The sequence below is a fragment of the Pipistrellus kuhlii genome, unplaced genomic scaffold, assembly GCF_014108245.1.
Source record: "Pipistrellus kuhlii isolate mPipKuh1 unplaced genomic scaffold, mPipKuh1.p scaffold_m20_p_9, whole genome shotgun sequence".
In the NCBI taxonomy this organism is placed as follows: Eukaryota; Metazoa; Chordata; class Mammalia; order Chiroptera; family Vespertilionidae; genus Pipistrellus; species Pipistrellus kuhlii.
The window spans coordinates 20,156,549-20,182,391 of NW_023425595.1; the positions used below are offsets into that span (position 1 = coordinate 20,156,549).

General features: G+C 49.9%; 1 protein-coding gene across 9 annotated transcripts in view; it reads right to left on the bottom strand.

The window, feature by feature from the left end:
- NAV2 (neuron navigator 2) overlaps window positions 1-25,843 on the bottom strand; it is a 355,228-nt gene that overhangs the window by 51,369 nt on the left and 278,016 nt on the right. For 5 of the 9 annotated variants that reach the window (XR_004986047.2, XM_036426216.2, XM_036426215.2 and 2 more), the window contains 7 exons: window positions 13,793-13,931; window positions 9,310-9,601; window positions 7,863-8,565; window positions 4,872-5,330; window positions 4,191-4,256; window positions 2,742-2,786; window positions 350-510 (listed from right to left, as the gene is read on the bottom strand). Coding sequence is in view for 8 of the 9 variants with exons in the window: in XM_036426216.2 (XP_036282109.1) it covers window positions 350-510; window positions 2,742-2,786; window positions 4,191-4,256; window positions 4,872-5,330; window positions 7,863-8,565; window positions 9,310-9,601; window positions 13,793-13,931 (1,865 nt within the window). In the remaining variant the exon portion in view is untranslated. The remainder of the gene's footprint in view (window positions 1-349; window positions 511-2,741; window positions 2,787-4,190; window positions 4,257-4,871; window positions 5,331-7,862; window positions 8,566-9,309; window positions 9,602-13,792; window positions 13,932-25,843) is intronic. The other 4 variants (XM_036426218.2, XM_036426217.2, XM_036426214.2 and 1 more) reach the window with 3 other exon arrangements.

The following is a 25,843-nucleotide window of genomic DNA, read 5'->3' on the forward strand; positions in this document are numbered from 1 at the left end:
ATCCGTTAGTCCCCAGGCTGACGCTCTATCCTCCGAGCCAAACTGGCTAGGGCTACAACCTACTTCTTTAAGTCTTAGGAATAGGGTACATTTTTCTCAAGAATGGGATGGTTAGCTCTAACTCTACCAACCACAGAAAGATTATTACAGATTAGAATATCGGAAACTTTTCCATTTCCTTTAGTTGCTTTGCTGTCAATCTCCTGTAATCAAACTGCATTGAGGAAGGCTGACCAGATCCCAAGAGGGGTGAAACCACAAGTCTATGACCAACAGATCTCTTCCAAGCACAAGCTGACCTCTGCCCCAGGGAGCCGATCCACACAGCTAATGACAAGCAACTACTCACCAAGCTGAGAGAAGTTGAACCTCGTCCCGGAGGGAGAAGTGACACTGGAGCCAGAGGAGAAAGGGGAATTGGCAGCCGTGTCCTGCAGGCCTCCTGCAGAGTGGGACCGTAACCATTCTTTTGCGTCTTCTTGTGAGCGGAGCTGGGAGGTGGGGGTGTACCTGGACGGACAGAAATCAGGCTGGATTAACTATGAATGGCGCTTACAGAAAATGAACTCGGGGAGCAGACGGTGAACACACATCCGAAGCTGATGTTAAAAAAAGCCTGATCACTATATATCCCGAAACCTACCAAATTTTTTTTTTTTTCCTACTTGGCCGCCTTTGGGGAAAACTGCAATTCCTGTCAGTTTGGAGGGAACACATAAAGGGAGCAAGGCCGGTGAACGCTCAGAAGAGCCGTCACGGGGCGTATCTGTAACATGTTGATTCACGACAGTGTCATGTCCAAGCCCCCACCCTGACGGCACCGAAGCAACCAAACAAGCTGCGGTTCGAGCTCAGAGGATTTTCGTTAGAGAGCTCAGGGCATCAGCCTTCCAGAGCACACACAGGTGGCCATGAATCACAGCACATCAGAAACCAGCCACGAAAAGGTATGAGGACAGTGATGCCACTGCAATCTAGCATCAACATGTCTTCTCAAAGGAACCCGAGTCGTTGGGTTTCACACAGGGGTGAGGACCGGGGGGGAGCGCTGCAGAAGTCTCGTGGTCCCCCTCCTCATTGACGCCTTTGGTAACAGTTTATCGAATGTCTCCAATGGGCTGAGGGCCTTCATAGATGTGATCTAAATCACAGGATTTCTAAATCACACAAGTGGCTACAGAAGCCTTAGATTTACAAACAGATTGCCACGGGGTAGCTACCGATCACGTCAATCTCGGGATTCTTTTGGCTTAAGAAAGGAGTTGTCGGTGTGTTGGGGTTGGATGTATGTGTATGGAGGGAGGGAGCTGGAAAGGGAAAGTCAGAGGGAATATAAATTGTGTCCTCCTTCATGTTTTCACTCTAGTGGATGGTCGTGTAACTTTCTAGGTCCCATCACTTGCTTGGAGACAGCCTGCCACATATTCCTATTCCAATTTAAAAAAAAACACACAAATTTTAGAAAGCCAGAGCTACGTAATTTTCATAGGCTAGGTCTGCTCCAGAAAGAAATATATCCACATTTTGAAATGTCAACATTTTAGAGAGGTTAGCTTCCTCCTGGGGCAACAGGGGTGCATCAAATCCAACTCATATTATTATAAAAGTGGCCGACATGCAAGCATCTAGCATGGTTGCCAACCATTAGCCCTCCCAGCGTGATGCACACCGTTAGGTACAAAAGGCCTTCCCAGCTCCCCTTTCTTGGGCTACACAAGCTGCCTGCTGGGTGATTTTCTAATACTGTGGTTTTTATTAATAGATTCGAAGAATTGGCTTTACTTGAAGCTCCTATCGAAAGGAAGCATTGATACCTACCTCACATTACTGTTCAAAATGCTCTCAGCCTTACGAGCTACAGGTTATCAACTACAGACACACGTGACAGTGTGAAACATTTCATCTCACATTCCTTTTTTTTTTTTTTTTTTGCAAAAGCATGTGATGCTCAGTGCAGGGTGAAGCTGATGCTACATAGAACGAGGCATTGAGAGAGCAGGAGAAATGACAGCCGCAACCACGAGATGTGGAGGCCACGGGGCAGCGTGAGAACTGAAGTTCCTCCGATTGGCAGAGGGAAGCAGATGGTGGGAGCCATGGTGACTTATAGCATCTTGTTTTACCAGGACTAGCATCCAACTGAGCCCAAGCCATGACTTCCAATGAACGAGAGGACATGATTTCCTCATTGTCTTCTCCTTCTTTTCACCAAAAGCTGATCACACCTATGTCTTGTTGGGCACCGGAAACTGACCCAAATTTTGATTATTATTCAGACGCATGCAAAGTATGTCCTTAGCAATTTTCTCTGGGCCGAAAGCTGAATATTTTTAAGTTTGGGGGTGATATTTCCTTCCTCCTTGGCTCGCGTCCTGGCTAACAAATCAACATGCTACAAGTCAGGCCCTTTGTCTCGGAAGGCAGCCCGTGAATTGTATGGCCGTGGTGACATGTTCAACGGTTACAGCCCATGGCCTCGAAAGCAGCAGTAACTGCTCTCTGGGCTTCACCAGGATGTCATTTCATGACACAGTTTCACCAAAAGCCCCCAAAAGCACAGCCTCTGCTCAAGCAAATAAACCAACAAATGGACAGATGAGAATGAGAGGGTGTGAGGGCAGCCTTCGTCCAGGGTCTGACTGCTGTGGCCAAAGCGGGGACCCCAGCCCAGCCCGAACCCCCACCAGCCAAGCCCCAAAGCCACACCACATGGCATGGATGCAAGAAGGAAACACAGATACCTGAATCCTTTCTTAGGCAAAGTGTTCCTATCAAGGTGCGGGTCACTGTAGGAAAGTTAAAACAAAAAAAGAGAACTTGAGAGGAGCACAGGAAAAGCAGGCAGTGTCAGGAGGGAAAGGCTGAGCCGGGGCTGAGGTCTGGGCAAAGAGACTCACTTCACCAGAGGTGCTCCCTTCTCCAGCTGGCCATGCAGCCCCTCCACGGGGAACCGAAGAACCCCAGCCCTGGCCTGTGTTGACCCAGGGCCACTTTACCCCGGGGGGCCTGAGGCACTTGACCCCACAGGTTCAAAGCCATGCTCGGGGGCTGCTGCACCTTGAAGCAAAGCCTGTGCCTTTGGCCGCCCTGTCGCCCATCTCTGCACCATCACCACTGCTTCATGCAGAGAGAGAGAGATGCCAGCTTCTCTGTGCCCCTACCTCGGGGCCACGCCCAATGCCACCGGCAGTGACTTCAGTGAGAGAAGGGACTTGGAGGGTTTCAAGAGACCTGCCGTCTGCATATTTGGAATTCACTCATGAATTCCAGGTCCCTCTCAGTTCCTCCAGTCCTTATTGGATGCAGCTAGGAGCTCAAAGCTCAGCCCGGGCCCGAGGAGGCAGGCGCGTTACAGCTTGCTGGCTGATAAAGTCAAGGCATTCAGATTTCCAAAGAACCAGGGTTGAAAGGCTCGGTCTGCGAGACTGACAACAACAAAGTTTGTGCCGTGGATGGGGTGAAGAGGGTTTTCATTAATTTTTTTTCCCCTAGCACAAAACAACATCTGTTTGTTATGTTTGGCTAAGCCACAGCTCCCCCACAAATTTCAAGTCCATATCCATCTCCGAGGCCCACCCACAGGGCAGTTGGGGGCAAACAAGCCTCTTCATTTATAAAGTCTCGACGCACCGCATATTCTTTTTCATTATCGTTACAGGAAATGGGCACAGGGAACAGAGCAGCCTGCAAAACAGATGGAGCCAAACTACAGTGAAGGACTTGGGAAGGGAGAAGAGCCAGCTGCGTGGGGAGCAGGGGGAGCCGGGGGAGCAGAGGGGAGCGAGGGGGTGGGAGACAAAGGTGAGGGCCAAGCTGCACGGTGGGTGGTAGATCATTTCTGGGCTGGGAGGGGAGAATTGGGGAGGGGAAGGGGGGGGAGGGTGGGAAGCAAGAACATGCCACAGGAAGGCTGAGATGCAAGTGAGAGCTCCTGCTGCCCCAGTTCAAGTGCAGGTTTGTGGTTCCTTCCCAAGCTGGGAAGGGTGGGGCAGGGCCGGCCCGCCTCTCCGGGCTTCGGTGGACAGCGGAACAGGCCCTCACTGGCATGTCCGGGGGGCACGTACTACATTGGAGCCACGAGCACAAGCGGAAGCCTCAGGCCAACAGCCTCACACAAAACGTCTGGCTCGACACAGAGGGGCAGAGGAACCTGGAGGCTCGGTGGGGTCCCGGGCCTATGACGTCATTACCTGTCCTGCTTCCTGGGCAAAGTACTTCTGCAGAACTTAGGGCTAGCGGCAGGGGAGGAGAGAGGGCTAGAAGTCCAGGCAGATAGAAAACAAGAGAAGGAGCGTTAGATTGGAAGAAAAGGGAGGTGTCATCACATACAGTGATTTGTCTCATTCCCGGGGTGACAATGGACACACCACCACGGCCGAGAGACCCGCAGCTCTGGGGGTGCTTCTGGTTTCCGGATCTTCTCTCACTGGCCAGCAGCCCTTCAGGAGGAGGGTGACTGCCACGAGGACCGTGAAATCGAGCCCACTGCCTAAAGACCATCCTGCCACACCCCCCGTGGCTGCAGCCGGCCACCCACTCTGCCTGCACAATTACAGTGGGAGGAAAAAAGAACAAACAGAATCAAATGGAAGGATTTCAGAGGTGGAATGCCATTTCAAATGGATGCATTAACTCTGCCCCCAAGAGACTTCCAAGCACGGAGAATAACCCCAGTGAACAAGATAACAGGAAGCAGAGCTGAGTTTCATTCTATCCCAAACTGGCTTTCCTACAGGAAGACATCAGTGATTAAAAAAAAGGGCCATCTCTCAGGCAAAGGGGAACGGCCACTCGGAGTCCTAACACAACCCTCTGCCTCCCAAAAGGATGTCTTTCTGAGAGAGACAGGCAGCCAGACGCACACCACCAACCTTTCGGACAGTGTGGTCTTCACACTGTTGGTTCGCACAAAGGGAGCCAGGGAGTCGTCCTTAGAGGAGGCGAGGAGGCCCGAGGAGGAGTTGTGGCTCGGCCCCCCACCACTGCTGAGGGAGATGTCGATGGACTCGCAGCTGGTGTGCAGGCTGCTGACGGACTGGAAGCCCTTGCTAACTGCTGAGGAGCTGCTGGCGTTGGTGCCCCAGGTGAGGCTGTTGGAGGGGCCTGAGTGGGCTGAGCTGGGGCTGGAGGCTAGCGGAGACTGGTTGAGGTCCACATTCTTACTGTAGAGAGGACTGCTGCTCCCGCTGCTCAGGGCGCCGCTGCCCGAGGGGGACTCTAAGTTACCTGGCTGGGTCAAGGTGGCATGAGGATTGGAGAGGACCACCGCGTTTTTCATGTTTTCAGCTGTGGCCATGGGCACTTGCTTGGTAGGCTTCCCACCAAAGAGTCTGTGAAGAGACAAAGGGTTGTTTGGGTTGAACACCCAGAGCCGAGGGGCTGCGAGCTAGGAGGGTCGGGGGCACGGGGACAGGAGCCTGGGAGTCCCTAGGGGAGGGCACAGTTGTTTCTGCTGAAATAGCTCCAGGCACCCAGAGGTCAGGCCACCAGGGCTCGGTGCATCACATGGTTCTAGCCTCCAGTTCTCTGCTGCAGCTGAGACGGTGGGGAATTGTTCTCTACAGCTCATTCAAGATCTCGCTTCCCTTTCTTTTCAAGAGTAGCTAGAAAATGGCCCTGGCCCGGGAAACTTCTAGAAGGAAAAGAGCTGCCTTCATCATCTTTGCACCCATGACCCTAGGACAGTGTAACTCCGGGAACTCGGCTGATTGGATCTCTAAGCACAACATGCAGAGTCAAGAACCCGAGTCTACATCTGGATGGGGCCTGGGGCAAGCATCCTCACAGGCAAGCCGGGCCTGAAAGAGCTGCTCTGAGGGCCAGAGCGCCAGCCCCGCCCATTGATGTGCACAGAAACCTTGCCGAGTTCGCAGGGCGCTAGACCAGGCTCTCTCTGAGACAGATACATAGACATGCCATCCTAGGTCACCCCCCTGCTGGTGACCAAAAAATGTGCTGTCAGAACACAGGCAATGGCACACACGCTTCCCTCTCCCATTGGCGGAGGGATATCTGGTAGAGGGGCAGAGTTGCCTTAAATCAGGGGGAAGCTACACGCTCCAGAAACGCAAGTAATTCCATCCACTCAAACTCCGCCTTTCCCCCAGCTATTCAGTGCTGTGAGTTTGATCTCTGTTTTCTTCAAACGGTCCTTACAAATCTCAATTATTGCGAAAACAAACAACCGACCAGCCCTATAACCAATCCTCACTACCCTATCTGGTGACAGATGAGAAACACTTGGGCCTGGTGACCATCGGAGAATGAAATAACCGACTGCAGAATCCTGGAGTCTAGTATTTCAGCAACGGGGACCTCCTTATGTCAAGACATGGCTCGCCCCAGTGCCAGCACTTCCAACGAGAAAACCAACACCAGATCCATCTTCTCCACTTTCACTCATTGCTCCTGACCCTGCTCTGTGTAACGACACAGAAAAAGGCATGTTTTCCTTGAAGAGAGTTACCACGCTCCGCCTAAGGCCTACCTTCTCCAAACCAAGGCACAATGAGAGCACTGCGGGCACCCTCAGGAGTCAGTAAGCAATGAAATGGCCGGGCATTGGCTGAAAGGTGTTCCGTGTAGAACCCAAGAAGCTGCGTGCATGTTCAAGCATTCTATTGCTTTCGCCTAAGGGTCTAGTAAAATGCCTTTGTAGTCACTAAAGGAAATCTATAATACCAAATAGCGAATATTACATAGAATACTTAAGGCAAGAAGCAAGAGAAAAATTTCATTTACAAGGCAATCTGTTAAAAGAACAAAGAGCAGCCCAATAGGACCTTCCCCTGGAAAAAAAAAAAAAGTAATCATTACTGAAATTCTAATAATCAAGTCTAGACAAAGAACTGAGCTGCCTCATTATACCTTTCATGTGGAATGCTGCTTCTGAAGTCTCTTCAAACATTCCGATCCATCCCCAAATATGGACATGTGCACATCGGTTTTGTTTTTTTTTCACTGCTCGGTTTTCTGTCCTTGAGTCTTACTCATTCCTATGACAAGAAATTCCCTGGGAAGGGAGAGTAAGCCCTGTCCTATGCACATGCAGTCTGAGGATGGTCCAGTGGACATGGATATTATAATGACATACTACAAACAGCCAAAATCCGCACACATTTAAAAGAAAGTGTAAAACAGTGAATCATATTTTCATATAAAGATTTCCATCCAGTGTGGAAATGTGAGAAAATGTCTTTTTCCTATTGCCTTAAAAGGCAATAGGAAACCAATTTCTCCTTTTCAGAAATACTTCTGCTTTAAGAGGGTTTTTTTTTTTTTTTAAGGAAACTAAAATTTCAGAGACTAATGCAGAATTATGCGTGTGTGCAGTTATAAATAAGTATGTGGAGAATGTTGGACTATTTGAGTAAAGGATCTGGCCAAGATGACTGTCTAGCATAATGATGAGGAATCTCAGCCACAGAATTAACAATACAAGAAAAATAATCTTCTGCTTCCCTGAGCTACTCATGCAGATCTGGATGGTAGCTAATTTTTATTGAGTACTTACGATGGGCCAGTATTGCTACACAAGATTAACCTCCATAAGAACGTCAGGTGGGTATCAGTATCCCCATTTTCAGACGAGAAAACAGAGGCATAACTGCTAAGAAAGCTTACGTGGAGGCTAATTAATAATAAATCCAAGATTTAAACCCAAGCAGAGGCTTATGATTTTTAACCTAACATGGAAAAATAACTGACTGCAAAACTGCTGGAAGCATCCGATCAAACCATTTTATCCCAGGACTGATAAAGTGGAGAAAACAGAGGCTGCTTTAACTGAGAAACAGGGAATGATGAGTCCAGGACACCATTCCGTATGTTACAGTTCTGCTCAGCGCCACTTCCCCACCTACCTGCGGAGCGTGGGAGAGGCCACGTCAGGGTACTTGGCGCCGGGCTGCAGGGTGGCCTGAGCCGCGCTGGGCACAGGCTGGGCTGCTGGGTTCACCTTCACCGAGTTACAGGAAGCCACGCTCTCGTTGTCGGACGAGATGCCCTTCTCTTTGTCCGTCTGGTTGACCAGGCCAGGCAGAGAGCTGCCCAGGGCTGTTTTGCAAGGCTCCCTCAGCTTGGGCACCGGCAGGCCCGCGGACTTGCTGCTGATGTTGGAATCTATGCTGCTGGTGCTAGACCTGTTCCCAGCCCCGCTGCGGCTGGTGGACTTACTGGGCCTCGGCAGGCTCCGGTATTGCAAGTTCGTCCGGGAGCTGAGGGCCAGGTACCCATCGTCCTGGTTCTGAGCCCCATCCATGCTTGTCTTCCGGCCGGTGGACCGACCCACAAGCGCCGATGACTTTGGGATCTTGCCTAGCGTGGCTGACCTGCTGGTGACGGTGGCACCGCTGGCTGTGATCATGGCCAGACCGGCGGCTGAGCCACTCTGCTTCTTGAACCCAAAGCTGTTGGCGTTGGCAGTGGGCGTCCTGGCGCTGCCAGCGAGTGGCTTTTTGGATTCGTCCCCACTGCTGCGGCCGGCATCCGATGGGGAGCGCTTCACCTGGGAGGCTTTGGGAGAGAGCCTTCCTTTCTCGGACACCTTCGCGTCGTCGGTTTTTCCTGAGAGAGAAATCGGCAAAGTTAACCTGCGCACTGAGACGCCAGCTCATCGGCTCAGTCTGTTTAAAACCTTCCCCTTCTCCACAGAACCGGCTCACTTTCCCCTCGGGGAGAGCGGCGCCTTGGGAGGCAGGTGACAGCTTTTTACAGACAATCCAGTCTACGGCTGTCACAGTGAGCCTTTTGGGAGATGTCAAAGATGCCACTCACTTGCAAAGCAGCCTGAATTCAGAGCAAAGCAAAGCCAGCCCATCACCGCTGTGTCTGGGGAAGAGACCCTGACTTTCTCTGACCTTTCTCCCCCTGTCCATTAAAACCATGTTTCTAACACTTCCAGGAAGCACCCCTGACTTCCTGCAAAAAAACACTTCCCCCGTTTACACACACCCTTCACTCATGGAACATGTCAACTCCACATACCAACAGTTTATAAACACCTGACCATGGGCCCTTGAGAGTTAGCTCCTGCCCAGTACATGGCCACACCCGTTCACTACGGCCTCAGCCATGAAACCATCTAAAGACGTAAGCCCTCACACTCACATTTATTTCCATCTGGAAAGAGGAAGAGCTGTGAACCTGCTTGAAAGCGGATTATTAGCAGAGTCTACACATACCTGAGAACAAATACCTGAGCATTGAATGGGGCCTTAAAATGACACACAATTCCTTGCTAGAGTGACTGCGGTTTTGGTTTTCAAACGGACACCTGTGGATGCAAGACAACGTCTGCCCCTCACTTACCGGTTCCCGAAGTCTTGAGCACGCCCGTCGGGGCTGCCGGCTTCGTCCTCGGCATGGTGATGCCCACCTGAGCGGTCATGCCCCGCCGCCACGAGCCTGTCTGGGAGATGACGGGGTTCTTCTTGCCCGACGTGCTTTTGTCAGACTCGTCGGACACGTCCGAGGGATTCCGCCGCCACTTGGACCCCGGCTCCATCTTTATGCCGCTGTCTGACCCTCCGTCGGACTTCTTGACATCATCGCCAGACCAGAGGGAGTTCCTCTCCACCTGCGAGTGCTTCTCCGAGTCCGTCTGTGGATGAGACTCCAAGTTAGTCCCTGCCAGACCCCAGGGTGGAGAGACCCTCAGCGCAGAGCAAAAAATGCCAAAGCATAGGACGAGTTAAGGGGGAAATAACCCCTTGAAAATGATCGGGCCTTGGTACTCTGTTTGGTTATCTTATTAGAAAGCCTGATTTTTGGGGTCCGAGGAAAATAAAGAATATAAATGTCCTACAGGGATGTGAGGAAGGAGAGTAAAAGGGGCCAGAAGAACACGAAGAAAAGAGCCCCTTAGAGAGCCGTGAGCAGACGGAGATGTGGCGAGAATTCAGCCACCAGCTCTGCCATTTGGCGAGAGACCTCCTCTAATTTGGGCAGCCTGATCTCTAACCAGCATCCAGCCTCCTGGCTGTTTCCCTTTGTTCTGCCGGATGCCTATCACTCTGCTGGCAGCGAGATCTTTGAAGCTAGTGCAGCGCCTGCCTGCCTAACACTCCTAGCCAGTGAGCGAGCAGGCGAGAGTGGCTGTTCCTTCTACAGGGAGGGAGAGGGGCTGAGAGGAAACACATCCTCCAGAGCCATTCCCCGCAAGCTCACAGCCAGAGATGCCTGCTCCGTGTCTGTGCCACATGGCCTTGCTCCTCCTGTGGGATTCTGTCCAGACCGGGGTATAATTCGCCAGCTCTCTTTGGAAGAGCCCTGACCCGCTGGCCACGGGACCCCGGAGGAAACAGAAGTGTGATGCTAACGATTTACCGTGTGAAAAGGCAGGAGATCACTTGCGGGGCCTCCCTCAGGGTGGGGCCAGGCCAAGGAGATGCCAGTGGGGGAAGCCATGCAGAGAATGGGGACAGGAGGTCAGCCACCCTTTAGGGGGGCCATACTAAGACAGAAGTCCCAAAGAGTGGGCACCATCAACAAGGTCAAAAATAAAAAATCATCACCTGGCCAGAATCTGCCTGTGATCCAAGAGTGCACCTTCCTCCACAAAGTACCCAGGCTGGCTGGGATAAAATCTAACTACAGACGAGCAGCCCATGCTCAATCGTCTCTCTGTTGCTACCACGGACTCTCTCCCTCTCAACACCTTTACCCCTATGAATCCCACTCAACCACGACAGCCAGGTGATGAGTGCGTTCGGTCATTCCTCAACTTGTACTGAGCTCCTATTGCTGGGTACCAGGCACCAGAGCATGAGAAGGGCAAACACCTCCACACCTGTGGGGAGTCCGTCACCCCGCTGTGGCGAGGGACCGAGGGAGACTTCCCGCCCTGAGCACAGAGCAGGAGTTCCTCGGAGGCTGGAAGAGCGAATGTGCGAACAGGCGAGTGCAGGCCTTCCAAGCCACAGCGCACTGTAACAAAACGATGTGTTCTGACCCCGGCGACTGACTGGTCCAACAGGGTCAGGAGGTAAGGAGTGTTGTCTTCACCTCAGTTTTAAAGATGTGTGAAAGCAAAAGCTCTGCCCACCCTGTCCTGCCTCACTCGGTCCTCGGAACAACTCCAGGATACCCATACAACCGGGATTTCTCAGTGCCCACTCCTTGCAGTTACCGCGCAGGGCCTGCGGAGGGGCCTGGCATGAGCCCGATTCAAGCGCACCCAACAGGAAAGCACTGGCAAGTTCCAGGTGCTCACTCCGTGTCGCTGTGGAAGGTAGATTCCACCCTGGCTTTGAGCGGAGGGAACACAGACCAGGAGCTTCCTCCAACAATGTTTCATTGCTTAATGTGCACTTTAGGAGCAGCCTGCTCCTAGCTGGTGAGTAAATAAGAGAGAAACTACTGATTTACTGATGCTCTCCACCTCCCTCCCTCCTTCACACCCCTCATCTCCACCTCCCTCCCTCCCTCCTCTCAGCATCTCCCATAGCCTGCCTGCCCCCTGAAGGCAGACACCCAGGGAGCAATTCCTTCGTTCCCCATTTTAATATCTAAGGATGTGTGGAAGCAGTTGCTATTTATGTTGCATATGTTATGAAATTAAGATGAATAGCAGATAAAAATGGTGTCCTTGCTGAAACTGGTTTGGCTCAGTGGATAGAGCATCAGCCTGTGGACTGAAGGGTCCCGGGTTTGATTCTGGTCAAGGGCTTGTACCTTGGTTGCAGGCACATCCCCAATAGGGAGTGTGCAAGAGGCAGCTGATCGATGATTCTCTCTTATTGATGTTTCTAACTCTCTCTCCCTCTCTGTAAAAAATCAATAAAATGTATTTTTAAAATTTTGGTGTCCACAAAGGAGAACCGGGGGACATGGTGACGGTTGCCAAGTGGAGGTAGGAGGGTCACAGGCTGCCCAGGAGCTGGTAACATGTCTAATTACTGATTGAACAGTGATCACTCTGGGGCAGAGTGACTTTGGTTTTTTTTTTTTTTTTTTATGTGTGTGTGTTTTTTTTAGGTATAAGATTCATATACTGATGTTCAAAATTGTAAGTATGCAGCTTGAATACATTTTATCAGCCTAACTTATATAACTACCACTCAGAAATCAAGCTATAGAAAGAACATTATCAGCACCCCCAAATCTTTGTGCCTCTTTCATCTGGATAGTCATGTCCCCCCCTCCCCAAAACAAACAAACAAACAAACAAAAAACAAAAAAAAAATCTACTACAACCCATCCTCCCTCTCCAACAATAATTAGAAATTCTGGCTAAAATAAAAACTCAAGAAGTCATGGGTAAACTACTTAGAGGCTTCCGCTAATACACGTCATCAGGCAGAGAACACTCATTTCTGTGGGGCCGAATTACTCACTCCCACACTCTGACACACCCGCAAAGAAAAGACACCTTTGAGAGCAAAGAGATACCAACGCAGTCCCTCTCTGTGCAGAGTGAGAAATGCGGAGAAAGAATGCAGATGAGGAAGGGAGTGAACAGACACTGAGAGGGTGAGCGGAGCGGGCAGGTCAGCTCTGCCTTCCCAAGGTCCCTCTGGGAGACTCTGTCTGGATCAGACCTTCCATGGGGTCAGCAGAGGCAGCGGCTGCACTACAGCCCCCCTATGCCAGTGCCATGACTGCCCAGACCTTGTGCTGCTCAGACTCCACGTGGGGACCAGGCGTGGGGAGGGCACTTGGCTTTGTACTAGTGAAATGGGCTGACTAGGCCCACACGCTCCTCCTAACCATGGAATGGTATGAGGGTGAGTGAATGGACCCCTGGGAAACTGCCTGGAAAGCAAATATAAGGTGGCACTATATTCAAAATGTAACAGCGGAGAGTGTAAGGTCAGGGTTGAAAACGCAAGTGTCTCAGGGTGAGGCAGCTGTGCTCGCTGGGGCCTGGGTGCTGGCCAGAGCGGGGGACACCTGGGCATTGCTGATGGTTGCCATTGGAGAACCTATAATAGTTTCAAAGGGGCAATATCTTCTGATTCCCCCCACCCCCAAAGTTGTGTTAAAATAACACAATTTATAAAATTTGACATGGAATTCAGTTTCAAAGAAAAATAAAGCGGTGGGCCCAATAAACCACATCGTTAGTGGCATGTGACCTACACACAGACAGTGTCCAAGCTCTGGTCAGGACATACTGGTCTTCCCATCCGGGGTTTTCAATCTTTGTTCCCACCTCATCACTCTCAAGGGATCAGACACATGTCCATGGACAGCTAAGAGGTGACACAAACCTTAGGTTAAGAATGGCCATTGAGCTGAAACTGGTTCGGCTCAGTGGATAGAGCGTCAGCCTGCGAACTGAAAGGTCCCAGGTTCGATTCCGGTCAAGGACATGTACCTTTGGTTGAGGGCACATCCCCAGTAAGGAATGTGCAGAAGGCAGTTGATTGATGTTTCTCTCTCACTGATGTTTCTAGCTCTCTTTCTCTTTCCCTTCCTCTTTGTAAAAAATCAATAAAATAGATATTTAAAAAAAAAAAAAAAAGAATGGCCACTGAGTCAAAATCCTGTCATTTAAAAAAAAGATTATGAAGCTGAGGCCCAGGAAGGAAACATAGTTTTACCAAGGCCACCACAGTGAGAATGGTCAGGACTCCCACTCCCATTTCCAGTGCCCCGAGCCTGACCCCATCCCCTACAGGCAGAGGCCACCGTTGGGGGGACCAACACACAGGCAACGAGCAGGAAACTGGGCCCCATCTCATGGACCTGGGGATTCTTCTCACCCCTTACGACCCCCTGGGCCCATAAGACCAAGGCTCTCTGCTGGCAGGGCCTTTGGGGGAGCTTGAAGAGGGACCCCATTCCTTACCTGCACATCCAGGTTTTTGCGAGAAGAGGCAGGTGTGTTGGCATAGGAGCTGATGGAGGAGCTGGTGTTGATGTCATCAGTGCTGAGGTTGTCTATGGTGTCACTGATCCCGCTGCTGACGGAGCTGCTGTCATCCCAGCTGCCAAGACAAACACATCCTGAGCATCAGAACCTCCCCCTGCGCCAGCTCACGCTGCCGGTGCCAACATATGCACACCATCCCCGGGCTCCCTTCGCCAGCTCCGGCTACTGGTGCCAACATATGCACACCATCCCCGAGGCTCCATGTGTCATGAAGCCCCAGACAAAGCTCTTTGCCTCTGACGTGACTCATCTTCATGGGAGCAGCCATTCTTGCTTTTGGACTGGCAGCTGGGTCCAGTGGCTGATACAGACCTTCCCTGAAGGGCTGGGTGCTTCCCTGAACAGAGGTGGCTACAGACACTACCCACTTCCTATCCTTAGTCTTGGGAACGTTGTAAAAGCCTGTGGCCACTTTCCCAGGCCCCTGGAGAGAGCAGGAGCCCTGGCTTTGCAGACTGGAGCGCAGAGTGGTGCAGAGAAAGATGCAGCAGCAGCACCCTCCTCGGGCATCAGAGTAAGGAGGGGAATTCTCGCTGCCATTGGAATACTCGACTCCACTGCTGCCTTTCACTCCAAGGCAACGTAAGGCTGCAGGAACCTGAGAGCTCTACTGGGAGGTCTACCCCTAATCATATCCCAGGATACATCTAAAATAGAATTCTTTATTGTCTACCTCTCAAGTCTATTGAGATCACCCGAACCCTGGCCCCAGGCAAGTGTCCAGGCAACGATTCTTCTGTTTCGTCCTTGCCATCTCCCACCCCACCATGGCATCTAAATACCCCGCCTGACCCTGCTGTCTCGGCTTGCAATGTGCACCCACCAGCCCACAGTTCAAGCTGCTACCGACTCTGCCTTGGTTACGCCAACAGGTTGCTGAGCTCTGTACCCACTTCTAAACACTCCACTCGTGGCAGCCGTCTGAAACGTAACTCAGGTCCTCTGCGAACCAGTCAACATTTGCACAAATTCTCACCAACTCTCCTGTATACTCAGAGATGGCCTTGCTTCATAACGGGGAAACTGAGGCTGTGAGAATCATCGTCCAAGGTCACTCTGCAAAGGTAGGGCAGAGCTGGGGGTGAAACGCTAACCTGATCCCAGCCCACCTCTTCCCCTGCCAGCACCTGCAGGGTGACATGCAGTAAGGTCAACCTTGCCTTGGGAGTCACCTCTCCTCCATCTCCAGGCACACAGTAGGTGCTTATTAAATGCCTCTTGACCGTACTCATGTGCAGAGGAGAGATGGGGCATGTTCTGATGCAAACTCACCACCAGCACTGGATTCGGAGCCTAGGGCCCTCACCACTTCATTCGTTCACACATCACAACTCTGGGCCTCCGTTTCCTCAGGAGTGATGCTTGTATGATACCACCTAGGCTTGGGAAAGCACGACGTAACAGATGGAAAAGGACTCAAATCTGCCCTCACGATTAAATGAAAACCCCATGGGTCTTTCATTGCATCGGCTCTGCAATTAGGAATCTAATGCAGCAGAAATTCCTTTACTCTGATGGAGGAGGAGGAGGGCTGATGGGAGAGCTGTATGGCTGGTGGGGAGGCAGGGCGGAAGTTAGCAACAGGTGCCCGTGAATCCAACCCCAGATTTTTTTGCTTTGAAATTGCACCCGCTTTTCCTCTGTGGATTTTCAACGCCAGGATATTATTCCGGTGGGGCCCGGGGCACTGATCACACACCTGACTCTTCCCCCTTAGGACCAGCGCATCATGAGGCTTATCCTGAGTTAACAGGAGGTCCTTGTAACTGAGCTGGCCTGAAGGTAGTTGTCTGTGATCTGCCCCACAGAAGAGTGGTAGCGGGGAAGCTGGTGATGCAATGAAGCGGCAGTGACACCCAGGGAAGCCCATGCTGGGCAGAGCGGCCTGTGTCCCCCTAGATGCCTGCATGTTAGAAACCAGAGCCGTCCCTGTCCCTGTCCCCACCCTCGGAAAGCCAGCCACATCTCCTTCACTTCTGGGTCTCTGGGACACTGCAAAGTCTGACTAGATATAAACCACTTAGTTTTAACCTGTCTTTCCAACCCAAATTCAGGGCATAAGTGGTCACGAGCCACCAAGGGTAGGCCAGTGAGTCCCAAGACGTATTCTAAGGAAAACTAGTTCCACGAGATGCTCTGTGGTAACGATGCTGCCTTAACGAGGGAATGTGGGCATGCTGGCTCTTCTGTGCCCCTCGTAAAGATCCACATTATACATGTAGCTCTTATTGGCTCCGAAGTCCTGGAATGATCTCTCTCTCTCTCTTTTAATGATCGTGTCTTTAAAAAAATATATATATTGATTTTTTTACAGAGAGGAAAGGAGAGGAATAGAGAGTTAGAACCATTGATGAGAAAGAAACATTGGTCAGCCGCCTCCTGCACAACTCCCATGGGGGATGTGCCTGCAACCAAGGTACATGCCCTTGACCGGAATCGAACCTGGGACCCTTCAGTCCACAGGCTGACGCTCTATCCACTGAGCCAAACCAGCTGGAATGATCTCTTTAACATAATCTAAAATGTATTGCCCAAACTTGTATGACCACACAGGAGATGCCGAGAAGAATGAAAACACAACTCTGGAAAAAGTGCAATTGAAGCCAGGAGCTGTCAGCAGTCAGACACTCCATCCCCAGCAGCCCGGAAGGCAGCGAGCAGAGGGAAGCAGTGACCAGAGGAATGGCAGCCGTGGGCTCCTGCGTCCAGCTGTTCCTAAAGCAGGAGCACTCCTTGGAGACCAAGCTGTGGGAACTAATTCTTTCTTTTGCTCAAAACTGGTTTGCCTAGTTTTTTACCAGTTGGAACACCCATGCCAACTGGTGGGGAATTGCAATTTGTTTGCAAAGTGGCTCCAGACATGTGGCCAAGAGTCAGCCAGGAAAAATGTGGAAGGCATGCAGAACCCATTCAGGCAGCAAGGACATTAGTGGAATCCAGTCAAGTGGCAAAGGAAATTAGGTGCAACCCGGGATGGGGAAACGCAAGTCCATTGACCGATAAATGTTGAAAGAGATTACAAAAACTGATTATAACTGAAACTTGAAAGAAACCGAGAGGATGTGTGTTTACTGTGTGGTGAAATGAGACTCCAGCCCAGAGGCCGGAGGGACCCTGATGACACAGCAGAAAGCAGGGCCGTGTTCCCAGGGATGGCTCTTGAGCAGTCATTCTGGAATACGAGTTGGCCATTCCTGCCTCACGGTCTTCAATCTGATGGAACAAAAACCATAGGCTGGTCTTGGACCCACCTGAGATGATAAACCCACTACTCTTAGTTGGGAGAAATGATGTTAGATCCTGGAAAGGTTTAAAAGGATGAAGAGAGATGATGAAGTAAACGACAATATTAATTAATACTTAACTTTAGGATGAAATTTTTCTGGTCATTGAGATAATCTCTATATACTAATAAAAGGACAGTATGCAAATAGTCAGGATGCCCTCATGTGTAATGACCGATCAGCAGGCTGCGTGCGCAGCAGGCACGGGTGGGCGAGGACTTGCATCACACAATCCCAATCCATCACCAGGAGGCCGGGGGCCCCGCAGAGGGCTCTGTGCAGTTCCGCTGAAAGTCTGGAGGCCTCCCCGCAGCCTGGCACTGAGGTGGAGCTTGGCAGAGGCCCAGTGCCATGAGGCCTGGGGGTCCCATGGCTCCATGCAGTGCGGAGGTGGGACCCCTGACTTTGGCCTACCTCTTTGGGGCAATCCATCGAGGAACCCCAGATGGATGGGAAGGACCTATCTCTTTGGGGTGGTGGATCTTAGAGCTCCTGCACTGTGACAGGGCACAGGCCAGGCTGGAGGGCCCGCCCTTCCCGAGTGCATGAATTTTGTGCACCAGGCCACTAGCTTATAATACCTAAAGGGGTATAAGACATACTAGAGAATTTGAAAAACAGTCTTGTGTTGTCAATTTTAAATGAGTACTGATTTCTGATGAGATTTTTAAGATAAAAGATTTGAAAATTGCATTCAGATGTAAAAAGAATGAGAGTGTTTGAGATAATTTATGATATTTGTTACTGTAATGGATTTGTAAGAGTTGGCTAAGTGCTTAGAAACATTTTGCTTGTGTGGCTGGTAAGTCTACCCTGTCAGACATATGAAGAGCCAGAGGAAACCAGGTTAGTCAAATTTGTGAACACAGCCTGAATTATTGAAGAAAACAATCCAAGTTTACACACAGTACTAATCGTTTAAATTCATTTTGTTCAATCTGAATGAGTAATCAGTTAAGTTTTATTGGCCATCCTCTTAATTTATGCAAAACCACTTGGCTTACAGGTGATATTTGTAAGAGAGCATCGGTTTAAAAATTGAAACTTCAGTAAACCGCACAGTAAAACCTGATTAACTCTAAGAAGCTCTTTTTGGGCACCAAGCGTTTCTCAGACGTGTAGGAAGATGTTAAAGCTGCTTTCACTTTCTAAAGGGATTACTTTTACATGACCAGAAGAATCGATGAACTCAAGAAAGCATTTCCCCTCTTCACTTTCCCCCCAACTCTGGCTCACCTTCGCTCTACACTCCAAGACTTCCCAGGCTACCCCAAAGCCCTTCGTGGAAAAAGCCTTGTGCCCCACAGCCCTGAGAAACAAGCAGAAGAACCCAGAGACTCTGCCAGATCAGGCTCCAGCAGAGGAGACTGAAAGGGCTGTGGGACATACAGCGCTCTCCCTGTCTTCTTCTTCTTCTTCTTCTTCTTCTTTTTTTTTTTAAACTTTAAGACAGCATGTCATGGATATGCCCAACAAATTCATTGGCTGAGAAATTCGGAGAAACAGTAAAAAGATGCATCCCCTGATTCCTCACAATCATCAACACTGGCTATTGTTCAAGAGCACCATTTCCCAGGCAGATTGCAGTCATGGACCTTTTTTTCTACTCTGTCAAGTGTCCTCCCTCAGTCTAGCAGACAATGGCACAAATGGAATTATAAGCAATCAGATCTGAAAATGACATTCACCTCCTTTTAGTCAATGGTGAGAAGAAGGAATTCGATCAAATTGCTATTTTCCCTCAAGACTCCAAAACTCAGTATTTTTGGATCCTGAGGCAGGGGCCTGGGATGCAGGGATCAAGCCAGCAAACAAGGTACGTGCCCTTGACTGGAACCAAATCCGAAACCGTTCCATCCAAGGACCAATGTTTTAACCACTGAGCAAACCAGCTAGGGTGGCCAAGCCAACATTTTTAATCTTTTATTATTTTAATAGGTTTTTATTCATTTCAGAGAAAAAGGGAGATGGAGAGAGATTGAAATATCAATGATGAGAATCATTGATCTGTTGCCTCCTGCATGCTCTCTACTGGGGATCGAGCCCACAACCTGGGCATGTGTCCTTGACCAAAATCCGATCAGTCGGCAGAGCAACGCTCTAACCACTGAGCTAACTGGCTAGTGCCCAAGACAACATTGTAACCAGAAGCAAGGCTCTCAAGGCCTCGGCTCTTTGTCTACCCCTCTTGGAGAAATACAGATGAAAAGAGGAAAAAAAAAAAAAAAAGTAAGCAGGAAATCCATCCAAAACTGGAAAGGCCCATAAAACCAGGAGAACCAGTTTCAGAGTCTTCCAAGGGATGCTGACATCACTGTGTCAGGAATTCAAATGCCACTCAGAGGGCTTTAAGCACAACAGGAACAGCTCAAGCAGAAGCTATCTGCTACGGGAAGCACAGGTGAAAGAGTCATAAATTATTCCGGCTCCTCACACCACACAGTTTTCCTTGCTGCTGCTGGGAGCCAGCATTCCACAGGACCGAGCAGGGAAACAGGGCTTTCACCAGGCCCCTTGAAGCTCCACCGTTTTTTAACCTCAAACTCTCTGGTGGATGCAGCAGGAATCTGTGAGGGTCCTGAGTAAGTGTGGCATTACATTGATCATTTCATCTCCCATGAAGCGAAAAGGCAAAACAGAACCCCAAAATTTGAGGGATGATTAAATGGGTTTTTCCACTAGGATTTACACGCCCAGCCGCGAGGATTCCTGGCTTTTAGCAAGAGACTGGGACTCTGGGAATAGGAGTTAGTGAAGATTCTGGAGGGTCATTACACTTGTCAGATGGACTCCCCGCGAGATACTGTTGTTTATGCAAGGGAAAGACATGCTAAACGATGTTGTAAAAAAGACCAATGGCAGATATCTATTGGTTCTCTGCTCACTAATAAGCCACAGCAGGTCAGCAGAGATGCAGGACTGTAACTACGGTTCTGATAAGCAATCTTCACAAAGCAGAGCCCCCGCACCCCCCGACCCTACTCCACACACACAGACCCTCTCACTCCAAAGACTCCGTCTGCTTCCAGGAGGCCCTGGTGTCCTCAGCAACGGTCTGAGCCACCCCGTCCCCTTTCGGCCTCTTTTCTGCTAATCAAATGCACTGCGGAGCCACGCCAAGGGCTGTGCCCAGGCCTTACCTGCTCACTTTTCCAGTTCTGCTCCAGAATCCCAGCAGAGCCCATTTACACCGCTGGCTGTCCGTGCCCCCTGCCAGACAGCTGTATTCAGTTGCAAAAGTTCAGACTGGTGGAACTCGTTTTCTGGCTATTGTTCAAGGCAATTGTTCCTTCCAAACCCCAGGGCCCAGGCTGGAATGAGATCCTCCGGTGTGGATGAGTGAGCAAGCCCAACCACAGGCTCAGCAGTAACCCGGAGGTAAGGGAAAGGGTTTGGCTACCTAAGGTTCCCACCAGACAGGTATGTTAACTATTTCCTCCCCAGGAGGTTTTCACTAGAGCATCACGTCTCACCACTGCTGGGCCTATTCGGAAAACTCACTTTCAAAGAACGCAAAAGGGCTCCTGCAGAGGTCTACCTTTCACTGCCCATCTGGTAATGATAACTGTAGCCAAAGTTCCAAGTTGTGCCAGACTCTGTGCTAATTAGATGTCTTTCATTATTTTATTTAATCCTCAGAACTCCATGATAAAAATGGTAATGCTCAATATGCCAGGCCCTGCCACTTTAGTTTCTCCCAGGTACTGTCAGGCTAATACTATACCCATCCTTCAGATGAGACGGCTGAGGCTTGGGAAGATAGGCCCGAAGGCCACACAAGTAGGAAATGCTGAAGCTGGAACTCAGACATAAAACCAAGAGTCTTCAACTGTTGGGGACAGAAATAGAATGCTGGGACCAGTTGCAATGATAAGAAATGTTCACCGTGATCGTTTTGTTCTGATTTTTCAAAAAAGCACAGTCCAACCTGACTAGGAGTTGGACGTGGGACCTGGGAGCTGACCTGGAAATTTGGCGAGGATTAACAACCTTGTTGCAGAAACCAGAGGTGTGGGGCCTTTGCATACCCCCAGCCCTTCCATTTTGCATTCCTATTCTTATCCCTGCTGATGGTGGGGGCAGAGCAGATTTTTGTGGGTGACCTGCTGCTCTCCCTTACTGCCAGCATTATCAGAATAAACGTTCCTATAGGATTCCATCCTGTCTCTGCTGAACTGGCTCAAGTAGTGACAGGTAGACAATGGGTAGTCTGGTTATTGATTCATTTGACATATTTTAATGAACACCTATTATGTGTATTAGAAAGACTAAATTTTCCACAGCAAAAAGAAAGAAAGAAAAAAAAAATGGTATTGTCACTCAAATAAAACCACAAGCGAGCCACCACTCTCCAGGGTTCACCTCTGGGATCAGCCTACATGGCTTGCGGTTCTGGTGCAAAACTGACCCAGAACCTGAGCTCACATTAAACCATGGGCAGAGGCAGACACCAATCCCAGAACACTGAGTCTCACCTAGCAGGCCAGAGTACCTCAGAGCCCCATAGGCTCTGGATGGAGGTGGCACAGGCTCTGGAGAGAAGGGCAAAGCAGAACTCTGGCTCTGTCATCCACTGTTGTGACAGCAGCCTCTCCTCAAGGCTCAGGGCTCCTTCCGGGTGAAACGGTGCTAGGAACACCCAGCCCTCAGAGCCTTTTGTTGGGACCCAATCAGAACTCCAGGCACACAGCAGATAACCTGCTCCAGGACCCAGGGGACCTGCAGGGACTGCAGGAAGGAGGTGCAGGCCCACCCTGTGAAATAGATGATAACGTTCAAGTGCAAAAACTTGCTTCTTTCTGCCATAAATGGACAGTGTCCCGGGGGAGAGGCAGCATCTACAGACGGTGCCAGGTGCAAGGCCGATTGCTTGGGGAGTAGAGAGGGACCCCTGGCCCCATAAAGAGGGCTGGAAGGGGATTTAGCAGCACTCTGAATGCCCGGGGTTGAGTTTCACCCCAAGCCACCTTTGTCCCGTTTTTTTGGTAACTCATTCCTTGAACAAGTAGGTGGTCCCCTGAGTAAGGGTGAAATTCCTCCCTTTGGCTTGGTTGGGATGGAAACCCCAGCGCCCTGGTCCAGATGCCTTAGACCCTCATTGTTACAATAGGCACCAGCCTGTCTGCTGACCTCAGTTACACAAAGCCCTCCTCCTCCTCCCAGGCTCCGGAGAGGGCTGCTGACATTCGTCCGCTGCCTGAAGCTTTTGCCAAAGATCTCCACAAATCCACCCTGGTGCTCTGTTTACCAGAGGATACATGGACCCTCACATCCACAGAATCCAGCGTATTTTATATAGCTAATGAAAATAACAGGCAACATTTACACAAGGTGAGACCTTTTCACAGTGGGCTCCAGGCACCTTGCTAAGTACTGTACATACATAATCTCACACACTCCTCTCCATTACCCCATAAGGCACAAACTATTAATGTTCCCTTTTCAAAGATGTGGAAACTGAGACTTACAGAGGCTAATTGACCTGCCCAAGGTGTCAGAGATAATAAATGGAGCTGGATTTGAACCTGGATCTGCCAGATTCCGAAACCCAAGCTCGCTTTACCTCATTCATTCAACCTAAGAGCAGAGGGGAAGATGCTTTTAAATAGATCCTGGTCATAACAGAATGCAGGTCTCCCACTTGTTATCCAAAAAGCCCAGGATACTTTTTAATGCAATCATTATTCTTAAAACATCTCCAATTAGTTAAAAGGCGAGAAGAATTCCAGACAGGACACTGGCTTTCTGGCTTAATCTGGACAGATGGAGGGGGTTGTGGAACCCCAGCTCTCCCATTACCTCTCTGCACCTCCCTTTCCCCCTTTCCCTCCCAATACATTTTAGGGGGTCTGGTAACCTGAATGCACAAAACAAAATGCAACAGCTTCAGGGCAGCTGACAGAGGTGGCTGTACCCCAAAACCAATCTGGCCTCACTTTTTAGTTCAACAGGGGCCTGCCCCTTCTGGGGCAATGGGGTAGGGCAGTGGTAGGCAAACTCATTAGTCAACAGAGCCAAATATCAACAGGGCAACGATTGACATTTCTTTTGAGAGCCAAATTTTTTAAACTTAAACTATAGAGGTAGGCACATCGTTATTAACTTAATTAGGGTACTTTTAAGCTGGCCTTTGCTAAAAACTCAAAAGGCCAAAGAGCCGCATGTGGCTCTCGAGCCACCCTTTGCTGACCACTGGGGTAGGGGAAGGAACTCATGTCAAGAAACAACCAAAGTGAGTGTCACAGCCTGAGAGCAGTGCAGCCCTAGCTAACTAGCCACCCAGCACACGTGAACAGCCAGTGCCAAGCGTGGGTCAGCATTAACACGCTGGGTGTACAACCTCTCCCTCCAGGACTCCTTTAGTTTAGCTGTTCAGGAGGCAGCCCCAGAGTTCCAGGGCACACAGTTCCAGCTACCAAGGCCAGCCCCATGGCTATGAACCTCCCCAGATTTGATTTCTGCTTTAGGCTTCCACCTCCTCTGAACTAGATATAAGCACAAACCCAGCCACCGATCTATCCATCTGCCCAGGAGCCTCGAAGAGATCAGACACACCCAGGTAGGTAACTGTTGCCAAGGCAGCATTGCTTCTTACTATACACCCCCCTCCCACCCAGAAACCAGCAGAGTCTGAGCAGCCAGGGCTGGGGAACTTTGGTGAAATCCTTACCCAGCTGACCCACATGTAAACGCACAGACGAAGCCACCTCAGCCATCTCCCATGCCCAACAAGGAAGGGTGGTGGAGTAGACCTGGGTTCAATCCCTGCTCTGCTTATTAGCTGTGTGACCTTGAGAAAGTTACTTAACCTCTCTTAGTGCCAACTGCCTCGCTACAAAATTAAGGATAAGATTGCCGGTTTTGCAACAAAAATTAACTGAGACATTGTCTGTTAGATGTCTGGCAAGTAGTAAGTGATAATGAACATTGTTTTCTCCTCCCCTTGTCTGGACTAAAAATAATGTTTCTCTTTGGGCCGTGTTATAGCAGCCCTAACAAGACAAGTACTCTTATTTAAATCCCTCATGCCATCTCTCCTGGAGCCTAGTTTCCAGAAAAAAACAACCCACCCAGTCATTTGTAGTATTAGTAAAATCAACCGCAAGTTTCCCCCGGCTTCTTAGATTCCAAACAAAACCTCCAACTGCAAGTCATTTTAATCAGGGCACTGGGAACCACTAGCAGTTCTTGTGTGGCAGAGGGAGGGGGTGTGGGGGCGGACAATGCCTCTATCCAGCTCCCCGCTCCCACCCACACTGAAAGGTCTACCCCCTCCCCCAAACCTGAAATAAGGACCTAAAACAGCTGGGTGGTCAACGCTGTTTTTTTAGTATCAGTAGCCTAAGTTGATAATATGGTCTGGGAAATACTGGCATTACCCAAATGACCAGGTGGACTAAGGACATTGGGGTCATGCTCCAGCTCCCTCTAAAACTATAAAGTTAAGAATGAAAGGGGATTGGGGGTTCGGGGAGAAGGGTGCTGAATTTCCTGACTAGAGACTTCCCCAGCACAGAGCCCCCGGGGACTTCAGCAGCTGCAGCCACTGGCTGCTCTGCCCAGCTTTCTAATACCATTCGGCTTTCTAATACCATTCAAGGAACAACAAGACAGGACATGCACCGTACCCGCCTCCAAGCCCCAGATTTTAGGAAATCATCCTACCTTGTAAGGCCAGAGCATTTCACTACATTGTGGTCCTCGGAGACAGTGGACAAAGACGCTGAATGAATCTCAGGATGGCAGCTCGTTGGCGAGCTGAGCCAGCCCACTTCACGCCAGGGAGTCCCAGGCACCCAGCTACTCGGCTACTAAAGACCAGCTGGGAGGGGAACACCATTCCGAAGCCCAGGAAAGAAATCTGACCCACCAACAAAATTAACCCATAAAATGCTGAAAGACCCAGAGGTCAGGCCCCCGTGGTAGTATCAAGTCAGCTGTGAAAAGTTTCAGCAAAGCAAAAGCTAACACCAAGCTCTGAAACTGTTACCGTAAAGCACTGAGTACAAGGGCCCTCCCTGCGGTCCCAGGGAGTCTGCAAGGGCGGATCATGTTGGATGAAATCTAAGTGTGAGAAAATATTTTAAATCCCCTTGGACTGTCCCAAAACGTTGGAAAAGTCTTTTCAGTCAAAAGTGCTACTTTTAATAACGAGACAAATATCACTAATGATATTTCTTAGCTCATTACATCAACAACTGAATGCAAAGCATTTGATTGAAATGATTAGCCTACAGAGATACCTTCTGAATTGCAAGGAGAAAGACACCTACGTGCCTAGTTACAATGACATGCATTTCTTCCTGGTGATGTCAATTTTGGTGCAGTGCCAACAAAAATGTGCATTAATTTCTCGTGCTACTTGTTCGTTATTCCTTTCTTTTTTAAAGAAGCTCAGTCTAGGCATAGCTACTTTAAACATTATGGTACAGAGGCTGAGAGGGGAGTTGGAACCGGACAGAGTCCCAGTTCTGGGATGAGAAGGGGTTGCACCAACTAATCCCCTATTAAAACCTGTAATCAAGGAATTCAAAAGGAACTATGTAAACAGTTGCCATGAACAATGAGCAACTGTTTTACTACTGAGAACTCAGAAGCAAAATTATGTTATAGCCACAAGCTTTCATTTCAAAATGAAGATGGATTAAGATGCTCTCCAACAAACCTATCCCTCTCTCCCAAA